This window comes from Crocodylus siamensis, chromosome 7, assembly GCF_052110815.1.
Source record: "Crocodylus siamensis isolate JL-2025a chromosome 7, ASM5211081v1, whole genome shotgun sequence".
Classification (NCBI taxonomy): domain Eukaryota; kingdom Metazoa; phylum Chordata; order Crocodylia; family Crocodylidae; genus Crocodylus; species Crocodylus siamensis.
Genome location: NC_143401.1, coordinates 67,243,007 through 67,262,307, shown reverse-complemented (window position 1 = coordinate 67,262,307; position 19,301 = coordinate 67,243,007). Strand labels below are relative to the sequence as shown.

At 41.6% G+C, this 19,301-nt stretch overlaps 1 protein-coding gene across 1 annotated transcript; it reads left to right on the top strand.

Moving 5' to 3' along the window:
* Positions 1 to 1,833: 1,833 nt before the first annotated feature.
* SLC35G1 (solute carrier family 35 member G1) lies at positions 1,834 to 13,215 on the top strand. The gene is made up of 3 exons (XM_090058220.1): positions 1,834 to 2,014; positions 7,081 to 7,261; positions 7,813 to 13,215. The coding sequence occupies exons 1-3, from the start codon at positions 1,858 to 1,860 to the stop codon at positions 8,570 to 8,572; spliced, it is 1,098 nt and encodes a 365-aa protein (XP_089914346.1). The 5' UTR covers positions 1,834 to 1,857; the 3' UTR covers positions 8,573 to 13,215.
* The last annotated feature ends 6,086 nt before the right edge of the window (positions 13,216 to 19,301 follow it).

Genomic DNA, 19,301 nt, shown 5'->3' with positions numbered 1-19,301 from the left:
TGTGTAACATATGCAGTTTAAGGGCCACTGTCACACAAATTTCATATCTGAACAACAGTTCCTCCCTATCTCTATTACTGCCAACATCTTAGATTGTACTAAATTAAAACACTTTTAAATTAAGATTTATGCTGTTTATTTTTTTAATTGTCTCTTTGTATAATGCAAAGAACCAACTCCATTTCAATTCTGTTTTAATCAGTTTCACCTTCTGATTCTCATGCACTGGCAAAATGGTGGCATCTTGATTCAAAATATGACAGGGCATTGGTTAAACATCTCTTGTACTCCACTAAAAAGCTTTAAAATATTTTAAAGCCATGAAAACATTTCTCCTCCCATTCAAATTCCTAGTGTCAGAGAGAGAGAGAGAGATCAAATTGAAGGAAACGTGTGTATGACAAGCATAGGGTGAAATCAGCCCATAAATGAAACTTGTGAACAGGTTCTGATAATTTTCTGGGGTATCGGTATATGAAGTGGAAAGATCATCAGCATGGGAAAGTCTAACAATACACACGAAGTGAGGCTGAAAATAGAATAAAAAATGAATCATGAGACACATGGACTAAACCCAAAGCTAATTAATATCATAGCGTGTCTTACCCTTGAATTTATTGTATTTTTATCAAGCCCAACTTGACCTGAGGGGAGGAGGGTCAAACACTTGCATCTCCCATCAACATGTCTGTCAGAATCATATTCTGAACTCCTTATTACTTGGAGTTCTGCCAAAGAGGGACTGAACAAGCTGTACCTGCTGCAGTGGGCCTTGATGTTGCATCAAGAATCACATACTGGTTGGTGATTAATGTGCCCATAATGTACTCATTATGTCCTTTTACAAACTGTCTCTTTGTGTCATGCTCTGTTGATAACAATGCTCTCCCATTCTCTTAATTCAGCAGTCGCTTAGTATTTGATGTGTATCCTGTTTTCTTCTGGATTATTTAGCAGATCAGGATGTAGCTCTGTGTTCTTATATTCAAAACACTAAAACATTATTGCTAGATGGTTGATCAGAGGTTTTATCCATCTTCATTTGGAACTGAGGGAAGCAGAGAAAAAAACAACTCTAATACATAATTTGTAAAGAATTTGTTATTGGGTGCATGCCTGACAGTGCCTGCTTTGCTGATGCCATGTTGCTGGTGGTCATTCATAATGCACAGGAACATGCTGATCCAGATAAAAGCACTGTCTAACGTTTAGAGATGATAGTCACAGCTGATATCATTGTTCAGTGGCATGCCAATTAAATTGTAATGTGACTGTGGAAATAAATATCTGCTACTTGAATTGGTGCAGAAATTGGATTAGCTAGTGCTTGATAGGCTTCCTGCTGTGATACATGCTCCATGGGGGGAAACCGCTGCCCCCCCAATGAAAGCCAGACTATCCTCTCTTTCCGGCTAAGGGGGCTTCTCTCTCAGGGCTGATTGTCCTGGGGCTGCAACTGGCATCCAAACAGGTGCATCTTGCATGCAAAATAAATGAACTGGAATTGGCCCTAGGGCACTTCTCCGAGTGCCTTACAGGTACAAGGCGCTTGCAGATCGGAAAGGCTTTATCTGACGGGAATGAGCTTTCTTGTTTGTAGGGCCTTTCCCGCGAGGGAGGCCGCGCCCGCCGCTCCATCGGAGCCCAGCTCCCCGAGCAGCGGCGGCGGCGGACCCCGGCCCGCTTCACCCGGCGCCCCCCGAGAGAGCCCCCCCCCCTCGCAGCCCCCGCGCCCGCCTCCGGCGCTGCCTGCCGGGCGTCACGGCCCGCCTCAAGCTGGAGCCGCCCCCGGGGCGGGGCGGGGCGGGCGCGTGCGCAGGTGGTGCCGGCCGGCCGGCGAGGCGGCAGTCCCGAGCCATGCAGTGCCCGGTCGGCGGCGCCGAGGCTGTTCCCCTCGCCGGCGGGGGGGAGCCGGGGGCACCGCGGGGCGCGGAGGACGCGCGGGGCGCAGAGCCGGAGGAGCCCCGCGGCTGCTGGTGCTGCTGCTGCTGGCGGCGCGGCGGGACGGCCCCGGGTGAGGAGCTGGGCCCGGGCCCGGCGCGCGGGGCGAGGGCAGGGGAGTGTGGGCCCGCCGGGCACCGTCGCCCACCCCGCCCCTTTGTGTCCTCGCCTCCCGCCGTCCGAGGGGAACAAGGGGCGGCCGCCTGGCGGGGCTTGGCCGGGGCCGCGCAGCGATGCCCGAGGCGCCCAGCCTGGTGCTTGCTTAACAGGCTCGCGGTCCCGGCCAGCATCCACCCGGCTTCGCTTTCCTTCTTGGCCGCCTCCAGGAGCGGCCCCGGCAGGGTGCGGGCCTGGGGGCGAGCAGGAGCGAAGGGAATGTGTTCTTGGACTGTAAACTGCAGGTGCCACTTTTGAACTTTGAGCAGATGAAAATGGCTTAGGACTAGCAGCCGAGGAACTTTGGCCAAATGAAGGCTGTTTTCCAAGGAGGTTATTCATCCTGCTGGTCATAAAGAACTATAAGGAAAAAAACACACCCTTGCCAGAGGGCTTAATGGTGCCCTAATCCGAGTATTTTACTCTTGTTGCTTTGTTTTGTGTGTTAGTCTTTGAGATCAAATACAAAATAAAATGCAGTAATGCGGCATGTTGAATTCAAAGCTGTATGTAGTAGCCATGTTGCTCTGAGATGAAAAGAAATGCAAAAGTCTAGAACTCTTGGTTCCAAAATGATCCCTTTTATTAGACCAACAGAAACTGCAAAAACACGCACACGTACACTTGCAGTTTCTCAGCTGGTCTAATAAAAGGGATCATTTTGGAACCAAGAGTTCTAGACTTTAGCATTTCGTGTTGAATTCAACACTTCTTTTTTTTTTTTTTAAAGATTGAAATTGTTCATAAACATGCAAACACGTGTTTGCAGTTGGCTATTTGGGATTTATCTTTGAAAAAGACCACAGGTGATAAATAATCTCTAATGCAATGATCCTGTAAAGATTTACCTTAAATTTTCAAATAATCTTACTGTCAGTGCTCTTGTGCATCCATGACAAAGATGAAAGAGAGCGCTTGTCATTTAAAGCAGTGTTTCTCAACCTGTGGCTCGTGACCCAAAAGTGGGTCACAACAGTATATGAAAGGGTTGTGAACAAACTTTAAAAATGGATCAACAAACTTTAAAAATGAATGAAGAATGAAAAAAAAGAGGAAAGGGTGGCGTTTCCCTTGCAGGGGTCAGAGCCCCAGCCTGCGAGGGGCTGCTTGGAGCTCCCCATGCAGCACACTCTGGGGCTTGGAGGTGGGGGCCAGCAGGTCAGGACTGGCCACTAATCTTTACAGATGGGTCCTGGTACAAAAAAGCTAAAAGGGTCCTGCTGAGCTAAAAAGGTCTGTGCCTAGAGTTGGTTCCATTGACTTTAGGAAGTTACAGTTATGCTTGTGTAAATGTCCTGATATCTGCATAAGAACGTTCCTCTGTGTACATCCAAAAAATTAAAACATAGAGGCTATATTCTGGATCTGGACATGTACATTTTCATTGTAGCAGTAGCAATTATGTATATAAAACTTCAAATATTTAAAGGTAAATGCTCACAATTTAAAAGAAGAAAACTGGGTGGGATAAGAAACAGGAGCTATTTGTCTAGGCCTAAAAAAAAGTGGGGGGAGAGACTGAGGTGCTTGAGAGGACCTGGTCATGACCAGGGAAAATAAATAGCTGCTGAAACACTGTCTGCTCTGCTTAAATCTTTATACGCCCAGCAGAGAAATCTTAAATGAGGGCCAAGCTTGCTTTCTGTGGTACTTGGATCTTTTCAGACTGCTAGTACAATCATATTTTATACTGAAAGCACAGGTTTTTGGCTGAGTGTCCTGATGGCAATGGGCTAATGCTTAGAGAGTTATACTTAGGGATGTACTTAAATCGTGGAGCCTGGGGCCAAATGTCATGGGCTCCCCACAGCCCTGGGCTCCAATTTCACGGGCAGATCATGGCTGCCCTACCCCCACGTATCTGATTGGCTGCATGGACTGCAACTGCTCCATACTCAGCTCTGGCCTGCACAGTGGGGACAAATAAGCCCCCAGCCCCATGCAGGCGTGGGGATGGGTGGCTGCTGCCCCCCAGCTGGGCCACACTGCACCCCTTCCCCCCCGCGCCTTCCTCAATCGTGCATTGGGATGGGCTACTGCTGCAGGACCAGGCTCCCCACCTTTAGCCAAGCCCCACTCCCTCCCCCAACATGGCCTGGCCATGCTGCCCTCCTCCCTTTCCTGGCCCCCCACAAGTATAGGGATGGGCCACTGCTGCCCCCCAGCTGGGCTCTGCTGCCTCCTCCCTCCCCGGCTGTGCCATGCTCCCCACCCCTGCCCTAGTCTGGCTCTGCTCCACTCACCCTCCAGCCTACACAGCACCCACTTCCCATGATATGTGCCCAGCTGATCCACGCAGCTGTGGCTGCCGATGGGGGCTGGGAAGAAAAAAGCAGGGCTGGGCCTGTCCCTGTCCGCCCAGGCTGCAGGGCTGAGAGGCTGCATGAGGGCAACCCTCTTGCCCAATCGGCAGCCAGGGGGAAGGAAAGCAAGCATCCTGGCTGCTGCCCAGAGTGGGAGAATAAAAACCTTCTATTTTTACATAGAGCCCTGCTTTTCCCCATTTTTTGGATGGATACTTTTTTTCTCAGATTTCTCTGATTTCACTGCTGTGCACCGCTCGTCTGGTAGCTGCTGGTCCAGCAGCCCATGCAGTGCTCGCCCTCTTGTCTGGTGGCTCCTGCCACTTGTCACGGAGGGCATGGAGAGGGTGTGCCCCCACATCTGCGTGGGGCAGGCTGCACCAAGCTCTTCCCAGTGGGACAGATAGCGGCAGCACTGGGAGGGGACTGTGGGGAATTTTGGGGTGGCTTCAGCCCCACCCCCCACCCCTGCAGAAACCCACTCCCAGTGCCACTGCTCCTCACCCTGCCGGGAAGAGCTTGGCCCAGCCCCAGCCCGCCCTGCTCAGATTTTGGGACACATGCCTCCCCCATGCTCTCCTCGATGAGCAGCGGGAGCAGCAGCGGGGGCATCCAGATGAGCCACTGGACTAGTGGCTCCCAGATGAGTGGTGTGCAGCAGCAGGAGCTGCCCTCCCCCCCCCCCCCCCAATGAACTGCAGCTCCATCCCATGCCTGCGCCAGCCCCACTCCTCCCTCGCAACAGGGGCTTTGATCTGCCCCCCTCTGTGCCCACACCCTTTACCTTTCCCCTCCCCTTCCACCACAACAGACTTAACAACTGCATGCAGCTGTTCAAGCTGCCGGGCTGGTATGGGAAATCGGATCGGTTTTGGCTGATATGCCTTCTTAAAAATTGGCTATTGGTATTGGCTCCAAAAATCTGTATCGGTGCAACCCTAATTTATTTTATTTTTAATAGGAAATATAAGTTCACTTTTCTCATTGCCCATGCAAGTACAGTGTGCAATCTGAGATACCAGTGTTGTCTATTTGATACCTTTTTTAATTTTCTGACAGGTCATTGTTAGGTCATTAAGTATACTTCTTGAACATACCTAATATATTGAGTATTTTACAAAAATTAGGAGTTCCCAAAACTGTATTATTTTTCCAGTCTCTTCAGCCCCTGCTATACATTACATATATTATGCAATTCACTAGTTAATTGTGCAATAAATTTAGTCCAGCCCACATGCAACGTAATTAGCATGCAATAAAAATGACTACTCAGCTATAAAAAGAGCTAACCAGCTATAATGTTAATGGTTGAAGATGCATAACAACTCTATAACTGGTTTCTATTCAGCTTTAATCTGAACATGTAACAGGGCCCCAAGTCAAAAGTCAGTGTTATCGTTGCAGTCCTCATTGGGTGTTATTGATGTGTTGTCAGTGTTAAAGTCTCAGGGACTTCAGTGTCAGCAAAAGGTTGCATCCAGGAGATCCCAGTACCAGTCTTGTCTGTGGTTATTCTTTTAAGACTTGGTTCGTTGGCAATGGCTTAGCCAGGTTTATTGCCTACAGGGGCATGGCTCTAACACACTTGTGGTCTGACAGACAAGGTGTTAATGCATGTATGTCTATGACAAGGTATTGGCACAATACCATGTAGGCTCCCCTAGGCCAATATAAAGTTCCCATAGTATCTAATCTCCTTGTATATTGTGGTCAAAATAGATTGTATATTACATTGCACCAGTATTTTGACTATCTTAAGCCATCCTGAACCATTGGCTTGTTCCACATCCTGATCTGGGTGTTCCCATTCCAGCCTTATCACCCTGTTACTGAGCTATCCTACACCTTGTACAGCCATATCCCCCTCCCATCTTCTGGCAGGAGTGCACATCTGGCCCATGGGCCAAGCTTTGCTTATGTAAGGAGTTCATGCATTGGTCAGGTTTGCTGGTCAGGCCTACTTTGGCCAGTGCTTTAGTAAAGCCTTTGTGTGAGTGATATATATAAATTGATGTTCCAGTGAGGTGTACAGTCAGACGTTGCTGAATGTACAATGCCTTTTATCTCTCTTTATTTCTTTAATTTTACTGAATACGTACTTCAGTTATTTAGTTTGGCTTTATACTGTAGTACTCAAACAAGGCATCATGCAGGCAATAAGAATTCATTCTTTTCTCTTTGTGCTTTCCTCCATAAGCTTATCCATGTCTGGTTTTTTAGGCTATGTTTTTGTCTTTTGACATTTAATAAGATGGCCCCATGTTTCATGGCAGAAAATTATATATGCTAAATTCTGATTTTTGAGCAGTGTTAAAAAATGCTCAATTTCTTTTAGAAGCCTTCTAAAGTATGACCAAATGTTTCACTGTTGACTGAAGGTGTAACCCACCTAAGCTAATAAAGAAAATGTGATTTTCAAGAGGTAGGATGATGATTTGATATCCATGCCATACTGGATTTCACATCGATAGCACAGAAAATATTAAATATGAAAGTCAAATATACTTGCAATATATTTACAGTAAATACAAGGGGTAGGGGTTTTTTGCTTCCTTTACCTTCTTTTTCCTCATTACAAGAAAAACTACAACAATTGGACACTCATGTTCTTTCCAGACCCACTTCAAAAAGCTTCCAGGAATTAAATTAATTACTAACTGGCATGTATTATGTGTTACAGGAACAAAGAAGAAGGCTGCCTGTCCAGGACTTGGCCTGTTTTATACCTTATTGTCTGCCTTCCTTTTCTCAGTGGCGTCTTTATTTCTAAAAAAAATTGAAGATGTACATTCAGTAGAAGTCAGTGCATTTCGATGCATTTTCCAAATGTCATTTGTTCTTCCTGGTTTAATATACTATGAGTAAGTATTACACCTGATTTTATTTTTTTTAAACGAAATATCAGCCTTCACCTGACACCTTATAGTTAGTATTGTATCTGATTCTCTCATACACTAAATTTAAGGATAAATTGGACAGCAAGTATTTTCATTAGATCAGAGCATGCTCTTGAGCAGTATTTGTAACTTCTAGTTAAAGAAATCCCATTGTTTTATTAATGAACTTCAAGAACCTTTTTTTTAAAAAAAGGTCTCTGGATCACAAGAGAATGAACTATTCTAGAAGTACTTAGAACTTTGAGAGAGCCTTAAAAACAGAAGGTAATTAGGTGTTACTTACATTTTTCCTTGGGATAACTTCCAAGCAGTAATTCAGTGAGTCCTTAATTCTGATTTGGATGTCTAAGTGTTACTGTAATATAAATACGTCTTTGCTAAATCAAGTATTTCAGACAGTTTCTTGATGAAAAGTCTCTTACTTGTAAAGAGTACAGTTAAGTGTAATTAAATGTTTAGTTATAATGTCACCATGTCATGAAATTAATATTATCTTTGTTGCTCTTAATATTCAGAACAGGTTTTTTGGGACCAAAAGGTAAACGAGTTTTTCTTTTCCTCCGAGGATTCCTTGGTTCTAGTGCGATGATTCTTCTCTACTACGCTTTCCAAGTAATGCCTCTGGCTGATGCCACTGTTATAACTTTCAGCAGTCCAGTTTTTACATCATTGTTAGCCTGGATATTTCTCAAGGAAAAATACAGTCTTTGGGATCTTCTTTTCACCCTCTTCACAATCACCGGAGTGGTGTTTATTGCTAGACCACCCTTTCTGTTTGGATCCATTGTTACAGGAATAGAAGGCAGCTATACAAATCATCTTAAAGGGACAATAGCAGCTGTTACAAGTGCAGTGTCTTCAGCTTCAACTTTCGTTATACTAAGAAAGATGGGAAAATCGGTGCACTATTTTTTGTCTATCTGGTATTATGCGGTAATTGGATTAATTGAATGCATTATAGCACTGTCTATAATAGACGAATGGAGCTTACCACATTGTGGTACAGACAGACTTCTTCTAATATTAATTGGAATTTTAGGGTTGGGGGGTCAAATATTTCTCACAAAAGCATTGCAGATAGAGAAAGCTGGTCCTGTTGCCATCATGAAAACAATGGATGTGGTGTTTGCTTTTATTTTACAGATTCTTTTCCTTAATCATATACCGTCTTGGTGGACAGTGGGTGGTGCTCTTTGCGTAGTAGCTAGTAGCTCTGGAACTGCTGTTCGTAAGTGGCAACAAAATTCAAAAAAAACTAAACAAAATAAAGTCTAGCAAGCTAGACACTCTGTACAAGAACAGAAATTAGCAATCTTGGGAAATATTTACCATAAAATATTTATTTTATTTATTTAAAATAATGTTGTTAACTATATATTATTGAGTTATTCCCACGATAAAGAGTGAGCTGACTTGCGTGGAGTACTGAAGATGTTTTAATTAGTCGGTTTTGTATGTGCTTTTCTGTGGTGTAGAATTATAGAAATTAAGGGCTGGAAGGAACCTCGAAAGATCACAGAGTCCAAACCCTCTGCTCTGGGCAGGACTACTGCTGAGATCAAAAGATCGCAGCAAGGTGCCTGTCCAGTCTCCTTTTGAAGACTTCCAAGGTTGAGGACTGCACTACCTCCTTGGGAAGTCTGTTCTGATTCTGGTCACCCTTACCTATACTTAATCAGGAAAGAGCTATGAAAAGTTTCCTCTTTTCTGTCTTAAAAGCTTCTGTCAAAGTTACTCCCTGGTATTTTCCTTATGCAGGAACTACTATTGTTCCTTATAATCCTGATTCACCACTTACACATGTAGTCATTAGCATGTCTGCAAAATGGGAATAGAAGACTACCATTCTAATTAGGGAGTTTTTTGCACTCGCTTTGTAGGGAGAACTGGGTGAAAGATTGAAGACAGCGGAGAATTAAGTTTTTCTTTCTCTTTCCATCACTAACTATGTATCAGGATATCTACATAAGCTGCTATTTTTTTAAATGATGTGGTGACTGCTTTATAATTATGTATACTCAAGAAAGTGTCAGCTCTGTTCAACAAAAGGAAACCAAAAATTCTCTACAGTACAGCAGACTGGATCGCAAGGCTGACACACTTAGAAGCCTTTGACATTTTTTGGCACAAAAATAAAGCCAGGTGTGTAGGAATTTATTTTAATTTTCACTTTGGTCTTAAATGAATAAAGGCCATTTAATCTTTCTGATTTTTTTTTGTTTGTTTGTTTTTTTAGGGAAATGTTGTGGTTTTCCTATCAGATTTCTTTTTTACCAATCTAAAATCTCCTTGCAGTAGCTTAACTCACACCGTGTCAATTTAATGTTATACTTGTGAGCTTTTTATGGTATGGAACATTATCCTGTAGTTGCACTTTACTTAATTTCTATGCAAAAAGAGATCTTATATTTTGATTATATAAGTATGTAAAATAGATTATTTTAAATGCTGTACACCAATGATTTTATTTAAATAATTTTATAAAAAAATTGTATGTACGAAACAGTTGCATTCGTCTTTGCAGTAAGCCATATATTGATTCTTTTTCATAAGAAGCCCTCTCATTTCTTATGTTTTTGCTGGCTAACAAGAGATTTTAAAATTCCAGAGAAAATGCTGGTTAGCCAGGATCACAGTGGAGGTTGTACAAAATGTATTCTGCACTCATTGCACAATCAGTCATTTTGGTAGACTACTTATTGATAGAGATATACTAAAAGAAAGGCATACATTGTGGAGCCCTGTCTTCCACATGTTTGAGCAGGAAGAAAATGTTAGTATAAAATATACAGGGTCCCCAAAATTAGTTCTCTTTTGGGTCTCAGTCTAACAGTGGTTAAAGAAGTTTTATAAGGCCCTTTACTCTGGGTCCTGGGGCATTTTCAGTCATTTACAGTGCTTCCTCTAAAAGAGGAGAATGTTGTATAACTGTACAGAATATATCTCACTAGTAGATATGTTTTACTAATGGGTATGTTCTTACTGTTAGGCATTAATACTTGTGTGTGTGACATCATTCTGTGAAATAATATTAAACAGCTGCTGTATACCACCTTGGTATAGTTTGGGGATAAAGTGCTTTGACATGCTTCTCTGGAAGGAGCAGTATTTTCCTAGGTTGCTTTTATTGAAGCCAAAACTCTAGGAAAGGGAATTATAATTTTTTAAAAAAGGTTAAAATATAGCAATTCCTTTCCAAAGTAAAGAATAAAAAACACTATACAAGTTTATTCCTTATAAATTATGTTGAAAATGTTTTGTTTAAATCTGTGAACTGTAAAAAATCACTCTTTACACTTCAATAGCCTGTACTACTTGACTGAAGAGAGGTCTTTTGTTTTATTATTTTATTAGATTATCTTTCTAGTACTGAACATATGCAGATTTAAAACAGGTGACTTGACTTAGTAACTTTGGAAATGCTTTTTCTTGAGTTCTTTCTTATTTAAAACTTCATCCAAATTTTGTTTCTAAAGTAAATGTACATAGTTACTCAGTCTTAAAATGCAAATTTCATGAATGCTTTTCAAAAACAACACAATTCTTGCCACGTAGCTAACAGTTAAGGTAAAAGGGGGTTTTTTTGTTTCATTTTTTAAATCAAAAGTTGCAGGATTTCTTCAGTATTCTGCCCAATCAAAAGCTCAGTGTGCTGTCTGTTTTGTTAAACCAGGTATTTCAAGATGTTTCCTTAAAGTATTGAATATAGTTAGCTGTCATTTAAATCTGTGCCGGTTTGGGCCATGTAACACCTTGTTAGCTAGGGTTTAACTTGATCATAAACTATGTAAACTAATATGAGGAGATTTCAATTTTGTATTGCACTGTATTATTATTTAAAGATACAGTACTCATATTTTGATTTTAAACATACCTTAGATCAAATAAAGTAATGATGAAAACCTTAATTACAATGATATATATATATATAATATTGATGTAGTTTGTTCTATATATAAAATATGGTTTCTAGGAATTGACTCTGAAAAGGCAGGTTGTAATTTTTAAGAGTAGGTGTAATTTTTACTTCAGCTGGGTATGTTTTTAAGCACCTCAAACTGGATTTTAAAAAACAATTTTAAAAGTTTTCTGCCTAAGTTTTAGCTAAAACTTGCATTTTATTGTCAGTTTAAAGTAATTCCTTTGATTTTTCTTATCTTATTTTAAAATGTAATAATAATTGAACGTGTTTTTCTTTTATTGTTGTGCTGGATAAGCAGGCATCTGTTTTTCAGGGCTTATGTATCAGAATTTTAGCCTGAAACTTGCTTTGAGTTACTATATAATTTTGTCCCAAGTCTCTTTTTCTTCCTCCTCTTTTCAAAGAGACTGTTACTGTGCAACGACAGAAAAATTCTCAGGGTTTTGAGTTCTGTTTTGCTAAGTTTTGAGTTACAAACATGGCATTCATTTTTAATTATATTAATATCCTTTAAAACATTTTTTAAAGAAAATTGGACATTTTGTTCTGTCATTTTTAAGAGTAATTTTTTCCTTTGGTATGTTTTTGCAGAATTGCTGCATATCATTTTTATAAAAGGAAGTTATGTTATACTTAACATTTGTAACTACTGATTTCAAGAGCTTGTCAGTTGAAAAAATAATATATCATACTGTGCTGCATTGCACAAAAATACAGGGTAGAAATGTAAATCATTGCTAGTGCATCAGGATTGATATGTATTTTACTATGCAAAACCACACTTGTACTCAGCTGCAGTAATATCTGTAGGACTTGACAACCTCAGCACCTCATCCACCTGAAAGGCCTTATCTACCACATGAAGCTAATGGCCCAAACATAATAACTCTATAGCAAGCCCAACCTGTCAGGGGAAATTTGGTTGCCAAAACCCCAAGTAAATCAAATATTCATATAACAAGAATTTAAGGAAGTACATGGGAATGTCAGTGAAACTTCTCACATATAAATTGAGGGCCTGGCTGTCTCCTCCAAATGTACTTCTAGTACAGCACGGGATTTTGAAGTTAGTGCAACAGTAGGGTTCACTAAACCCCTGCATAGCACAATTGGTCAGATATTTGTGTTTTCCAACTTCTGTTAGAATCCTGTATTTCTATATCTGAATGCTTTTCTAGGATGGAGAGAGAGCTTCTTCCTGAGTTCACTGGTGATGAAGAAGTAGATTTTGCCACTTCTAATAGTTTGACAGGAGGAAATGTCTCCATTTTCCTCTCCTTTGCTGAACTTTATTCAGTAATGACCTTCAAAAAATGTTAGTATCTGGCTGGAATAGCCTCTTAAAATTTCTTCCTTTCATGCCTGGCATGGGTCAAACATGAAGATTCTGCTTCCCAGCTGCATTTTAACATCCCTAGTAATATAAAACACATCAGATAAGATGCGTGCTCATAAAATACGTAAGATTCTCATCTTCAATCCCATGAGCACAACTGTAGGTATTCAGGGAGGTAGGTTTAATAATATCGATATCAGATGTGAAATTCAGACTTCAGCATTACATAGCTGCTATCAGTAGAGTCATTTGCTAGACTATGACTATATTCTAAGAGAACTGAGGTATGTTTGTAAGACTAGCCATGGAGGTGATATGGGGACTGTATATACCTTAGGGCCAATATACTCATGTACTGAAGTATTTACACATGCAGTTTTTTAGTAGGTAATTTTATATTTTGTACTGTAGTTTGACAAAAAAACCAAGAGAAAATCAGATACCTCCCTTTACAGATTTTAAGAATTTCTACAATTTCTAGATTTATTATATAGCTTGTATTGTTAAATGTATGTGAAATTATGTCTTGTAGAAGTTACTCTTTTTGATGCATAGCAGTATATTTTTAAAGATAAAGTAATTCCTATATCTTGAAATGTTAAACATATTTTCATAAGAGGTTTATATTTCATTATTGCTAATAAAAATCATTATGAAGAATACATGCATGGTTTTAGTTGATTAGCAGAGCAAATCTGAATTAAATAAGCTTTCCCAAAAATAATAAATCAGTTATAATCTACATCGGGTATAGACGAACATACTTTTTGACACTTTAAGCTAAGGGTGAGCAAATATGGCCTGTGTCCCAGATATGGCCCACTAGGCCATTTTATCTGGCCCATGGGGACCCTCTAAAATGTAGACAATTATTACCTGCCAATGGCTGCCTGTCTGAAAGCTGACGAGGTGCCAGTGGCAGGAGCCGCTGGCTGCGGGAGGCACCAGTTGTAGCAGCAAGCAGCTTGGGCTCTGGTTGCTGTGCGACCACCCTGGCCCCGCCCAACCGCACCTCCAGCCCCCAAAAGCTTCTGCCTTGCTGCAGCTTCTGCCCTGACGACCCTGTGGCTGTTCACCAGCCCTCCCTCCATCCAAGAGTGGAAATTCAGTTAAGAATGGGCGGGGGGTCGTCGGTGATTGCCCCCACTCCATGGGGTTTGCAGGACTCTGGCTCTGTGCCTCCACGTGCTGCTCCTGACTAGAATGCCAGGAGCGCTACATGGAGAAAGAGCCAGCCAGCGGGGCCTCCCGCAGCTCCTGGCACTCTAATGTGCCACCAGGCCAAGCCAGGCTGGCTCCGTGCTGTGCCGTGCAGGTCCTGGCCTTGCAGCCCAGAACCACACGCTGCAGCTGGGATGGGATGAGTGGGTCTGGCACCGTGCAGGTCCCGGCCATGCAGGGAGGTGGCAGGAGCATGGAGTTCGGATGGGCAGGGTGTGGGTGTGAAGGAATGTGGGGTGGTGAGGACACCCCCAACACCCCCTCCACTGCCCCACTAGCAGCAGCAGCAGGTCGGGCATTCGTGGCCTGCGCAGGCGCTGCTGCCTGGTGGTGCATGGCTCTAGCCAATGCTCCATGTGGGGCCAAAGAGCACAGCCAGCCCAGTACAGAATGGTCTCCTTGAGGTCACCAAAATTCAAGTATTGTCACTTAAGAAGTGCAACAGGTGAGGGACACTAAGGCTGATACTCCAAGGTGTTCAGGGACCTAACGCCAATTAATATCAATGCACTAACAGTTAAATGATGGAAAATGCTAGAATGATTGTTACTTCTGCAACCCTGATTTGACACCTTTCTGCCTTGCCTTGTTCTGTGGATGATATGCAAGTAATGAGCAACTGTTCAATACGTTGTTTTATCTTTATTGTTCAATGCCTTATTTTTGTTCAAATGCTTTGAAGACAAAATTACTGTATTCCTCATGGGCTTTCTATAGTACTTACTTACCACTTTTGCTCTTCAGTTCTCTGCCTCACTCAATATACTCTGTAATTCTAAAATAAAGGAGGCAGACACTCGTCTCCTTCATTACACTGCCACAGTTTATTCCCTATTCACATTAATCATATACCTAAGCACAGACATCCTAACGTCTGTGCACAATATTTATACTGCAATGTACTTGCTTTGAGCATGATCAAATGGTGGTGGATTAGCCATACACCATTTCACTGAAATTGTAGACAGAACTGGTGTATGAGGTACAATGAACCAGCACATCTTAATTGCCTACTCTGCCACTTCCCTTCACTGGCTGCATGCTGGCCTAACGACAGTGAAGGTGGTAGTCTATTCATCCTATCACTGCCCACTACTTGGTATTCTCAACAATATTGGTGGTTTAGAAACTACCACAAATCTTTGGTTGGAAAACTGAAAAAAATACCTATTATTTAGTTTCCTAAATGAAGACAATTATTTTTGTACATGCTTTCCAATCTCTTGCTATTTATGTAACATCTAAGAAAACATTTTTATCCTAAAAGTTACTCTTAATTTTACAGCCATTCTAAAATATCATTTTTACTTGTTTCTCCAGCAGTGTTTCTTGGTGTAGTAAAGAGTGAGTGGACAGTTACATGGCTGGGCACATGCTTGAGTATGTACTGGAAAGTAATGTACATCCCTTCCTGGGTGTGGCTGTACTTGGCAGCTACAAAAAGGCTCTGGAGACCTAAAAGAGAGGACAAGGGAAGAGAGTGAGAGAGAAGGGTAGTTACATAACAGGAAATTATTATTAGAATCATTAGTCTAGCTACTCAATACCACTCTTTCATCACCCTGCCAAAATTTATCACATGATTTCTTGTTACCATTTGTCTCCTCCTACTTTATGAGTGTGCAGCATAATCCCCATGGAGATGTCTACCATGAGTACAGGCAAGAGGAAACAACCTAGGTCCTGGATCCACTTGAGACTTACTCATTTTGCAACCCGCCCTTTTGAGCTGCTCTTGCTAGAGTCTATGAGCCAATCAAAAAAACAAAATGTCTTTTGAAAGTAAATCTAGAACCATACAAAACACTTGTCAGATAGCTGGATAGTTTGTAAATAAAGAAGATTTTTACATTTTTTTGAACTGAAGTCATGTGTACTTTATACATATACTTCCCAATTCTCATAATTACTTCCAAGTAATAGATTATGCTAAATTTAATGTTATTTAATCTAAAAATTACTTGAGAGATGAATTTAAGCAAGCACAAGAGCTGAAACATTTAGAAGTTAAGAGTTCACATAGTGACTCATCCATAGGCTACATCCTGGGTGCATCTACACGTGCCACTAAGGCAATGTGATAAACTCCAGTGTGGTTTGTGCTGGAGTCAGCTGCTCTTGGGCTGCTCTGCGCATGTGCCTGGGACCACAGCAGACTGAGGGTGGAAAAGCCATGGGCTGGCAGGGAGCCCAGGGGGTCAACCCCAGGCTCTGGGTGGCAGTAATGGGCAGCAGAGGGGCTGGCTGGGGCTTGAAGATGCTACAGTGCAGGGCTAGGGGGCAGGAGCATACTTTAGCACCCCTGTGCCTCAGCCAGCCCCTATCACTGTCTACATGTGTGTATCAGAGCACATACTTACTCTACTGTAGGATAATACTGTCCCCAACAGTACTATCCTACAATGAAGTTAATTTACTGTGCCCTAATACCAGTGCATGTGTAGACCATGATGCTTTATTGTGGAGCTAGTCAACTCTGCAGTAAAGAGCATGTATCCGCTGTGTATTAAGATCTAAGTTTAAATAGGCTTTAAAATGGTGTGAAAGCACTAAAATTACTGTATGCTGAGCATGCTATTTTAGTAAATTACAATCTAAATGTCTAAACTAGGTGCATAAGTCCACATGCGACTCCATTTTTCAAAACAAAGGATAGTGAACTGTCCCTGGAAAGTCTCCAGGTAGCAGAGGCTCCTCTATTTTCCCACACCCTAACAACAGTCAAGTCTTAACTTGGATTAAAACCTGTATCTTTAAATTAAATTAAAACCTGTGATGCTATCTTTGATACATTACTTTGCAGCACATTACAAAATGGGATTAGGGAATTTTCTTTTGGCTAAATCTCAGGAATCTATCTCTACATGAACCTAGCAGTGTTTGTTTTTTGGATTTTTATTAGTAAACAAGAGTGAGTATATAAACATTATTAACTACACTGTTACCAATTTTGAAAATACAGTGGAGTCAGTACATGTACACAGTGCCCTCTGCCTGACCGCCCTCCTCCTGCTCCCTCCCAGCCGCCTGCAGGCTGGAACTCTGCCAGCCTGCAGAGGGCTCCTCACAAAACTGCAAAATCCCTGGGCTTCGCTGGTAACATGATTTCAAAAACCAAAAATTGTGATTCTAATATGAGCTCTTTTTACATGTAATAATACACAAATACTTTTGGTTTTCCCATATTGATTCAAATAAGTGGCTGATTCTATTAACCAGTGATTCTATAAATTGGAATCCACTGGTAAAAATCCACTACCTAACATAAGGTCGTCAGACATAATAAAAAAGGATCAGTATATTTCCTTTTGACCTTTAATTAACAATTTTTAGTCTCTTTGAGATCATTTATGAACAGAGGAATACATTTGTAGGATAAATGGCAACTTGGCATGAACAAGGAATACTCAAGGGTGAATCCAGCAGGTCAGGGTGATGCAATCGCACCCCCCTTTTATTCTGACACTACCCAAAGCTTAAAAACAGCTGCAGCATGATAATAGCAGCATCGTTTCTATTCAGGCAGCAGTGAGGGAGTGACTTGACTTCATGGCTCATTATAATCTACCTGATTCCTTCTAAATCAGGGGCAAGCAAAGTGTGGCCTGTGGGCCAAATCTGGTCAGCAGTGGACTCCATTTCCCAGCTGCCCCTGCCCGCATAGCAAGGCATGCGGCAGGGGAGGGCAGAGCAGGGGGCTGCTTTGGAGCCACTGGGATCTTGCAGTGGGGCAGTTTGGTCTGGGGCTAGGGCAGAGCCACAATCTGCAGCCTGAATGCTGCATGCAGGGGCGTTTAGGCAGTGGATCACGGCTCTGCTCCAGCTTGGGACCACACTGTCGTCACTGCAAGGAGCCGGGCAGAGCTGTTATCCGCTGTCATGTAATACTTGCATAAGCCAGAGAAACCCCCTGTCTAGGCTGAACAGCCAGGCAAGTACTTGAGTAAGCAAGTACTAAATGACTGTGCAGTAACTGGCATTATTGCACAGTACCATTGCCGCGTGGTTTTTTTCTGACACTACTGTGCGGTAGCGATAAGGGGGCAGGCAGAAAGCAGGACCTGGAAAGAGGAACCTGTACACTGCTACTACTGTCTCTTGCCAAGCCTGGCACCCTGCAGAGCTACTGCCCATGGCCAGAGCAGAGCAGGAGCTTATCTGAGGTTTCCCCTGTGCCTAGATTAGCTAGGGACAGCAACAGAATGGGGGTGCCTGCAGACCACTGCACCCCCCGGATCTGCTTTTGGCTCTCTTCCATACATTTATGATATTGACTGAAGGTTAGTTATTATATTTGCAATCAACTTGCATTATTTAAGGAATAATGAACTAATTCTTTAAGGAATATGTTTATATTAAAATGAGAGAGCTGTCAGAGCAGAGGAAAAATGCTTGAAAAGCACCTTATGGATTGTGATGAAGACAAGCCTGCTTGCTGGCACCAGCAGGTGTCACTATAATCAATAGAAATTAATTTGGGAGTTAGGAAGCAAAAATTCATGAAAGAATAAAATCAGTAAATCCTTTGATCATAACCCCTTGCTCTGTCACACAATGTGTACTGGGAGACAAGCGCAAAAAAACTTGAAATTTTCCCTTCAAAAGATAAATTACAAGAGGAAATAAACACTATCTCAAATCAATTTAATCACAGTCAAGTTCTTAACAGGAAGTGAAAGAAATGGCTTTATTCTTTAAATAAACATATTGATGAAATCACATAGTAATAAAATGGCTTTATTTTGTATAATATTTTTAAAAGTCTAGATTTTCAGTCAAACTTTTAATTTTGTTCAGAAATCATTATACCTCAGAAGAAAAGTTAAAATGCTGCCAGTTTCAGTATTTTTACAATCTTGGTTTGATTAAAAGTTATGGTTTTTTACTGTCTTTTGCAATAGGAAAATATTTGAACCAGAAATATTTTTGCACTAAACCAGCTCTATATAATGCTTTGATTCAGACTGTGAAATGTCATGTCATTAAATAGTATTCTATTTCAAATAATTGAATATAATGTATAATACATAATCATGTAAGGTACATTGGAAGCTTATATGAAAACACTGTTAGACAATATTCATACTCCTGGCATATGGCAAAACACTCTTCATTATTAAAGAAGTAGAATAGAAAAACATTTTTATAATCAAAAGAGCCTATAGGAGAACTACAAAGAACAAGGCAGAATTTTCATAGGTCCCAAAAGCCTAGTTCACTCACTAGTCAGCTATCAATCTCACTCTTTGTCTTTGCCTGCCAGAGTTTTATTTTCGCAGCAGTTCATTAGCTGCCACTCTATTCCACAAAATGTACCTATTTCCTTCTTGTGAAGGCCAGGCTCAAGAATAAGCAATGCTAGTACTATGGACCATATTATATTGTGGGCTGGAGGGGCAAGAGTGTAAAGGGGATATGTACAAGGTCTAGAGCAGGGTATCATGCAATGTTAGCATTGTTAGGTGTGCAAGCATGAGTCACAAGATAAACTCAGAGATTTCAAATAGGATTCCACAGTTTTAAAA

Excerpts from the sequence above, each read along its gene's own strand:
- SLC35G1 (XM_090058220.1), top strand. The coding sequence starts at position 1,858 with ATGCAGTGCCCGGTCGGCGGCGCCGAGGCTGTTCCCCTCGCCGGCGGG. Across the intron at positions 2,015-7,080 it reads GCGCGGCGGGACGGCCCCGG|GAACAAAGAAGAAGGCTGCC; the intron begins GTGAGGAGCTGG and ends TATGTGTTACAG. Across the intron at positions 7,262-7,812 it reads CCTGGTTTAATATACTATGA|AACAGGTTTTTTGGGACCAA; the intron begins GTAAGTATTACA and ends CTTAATATTCAG.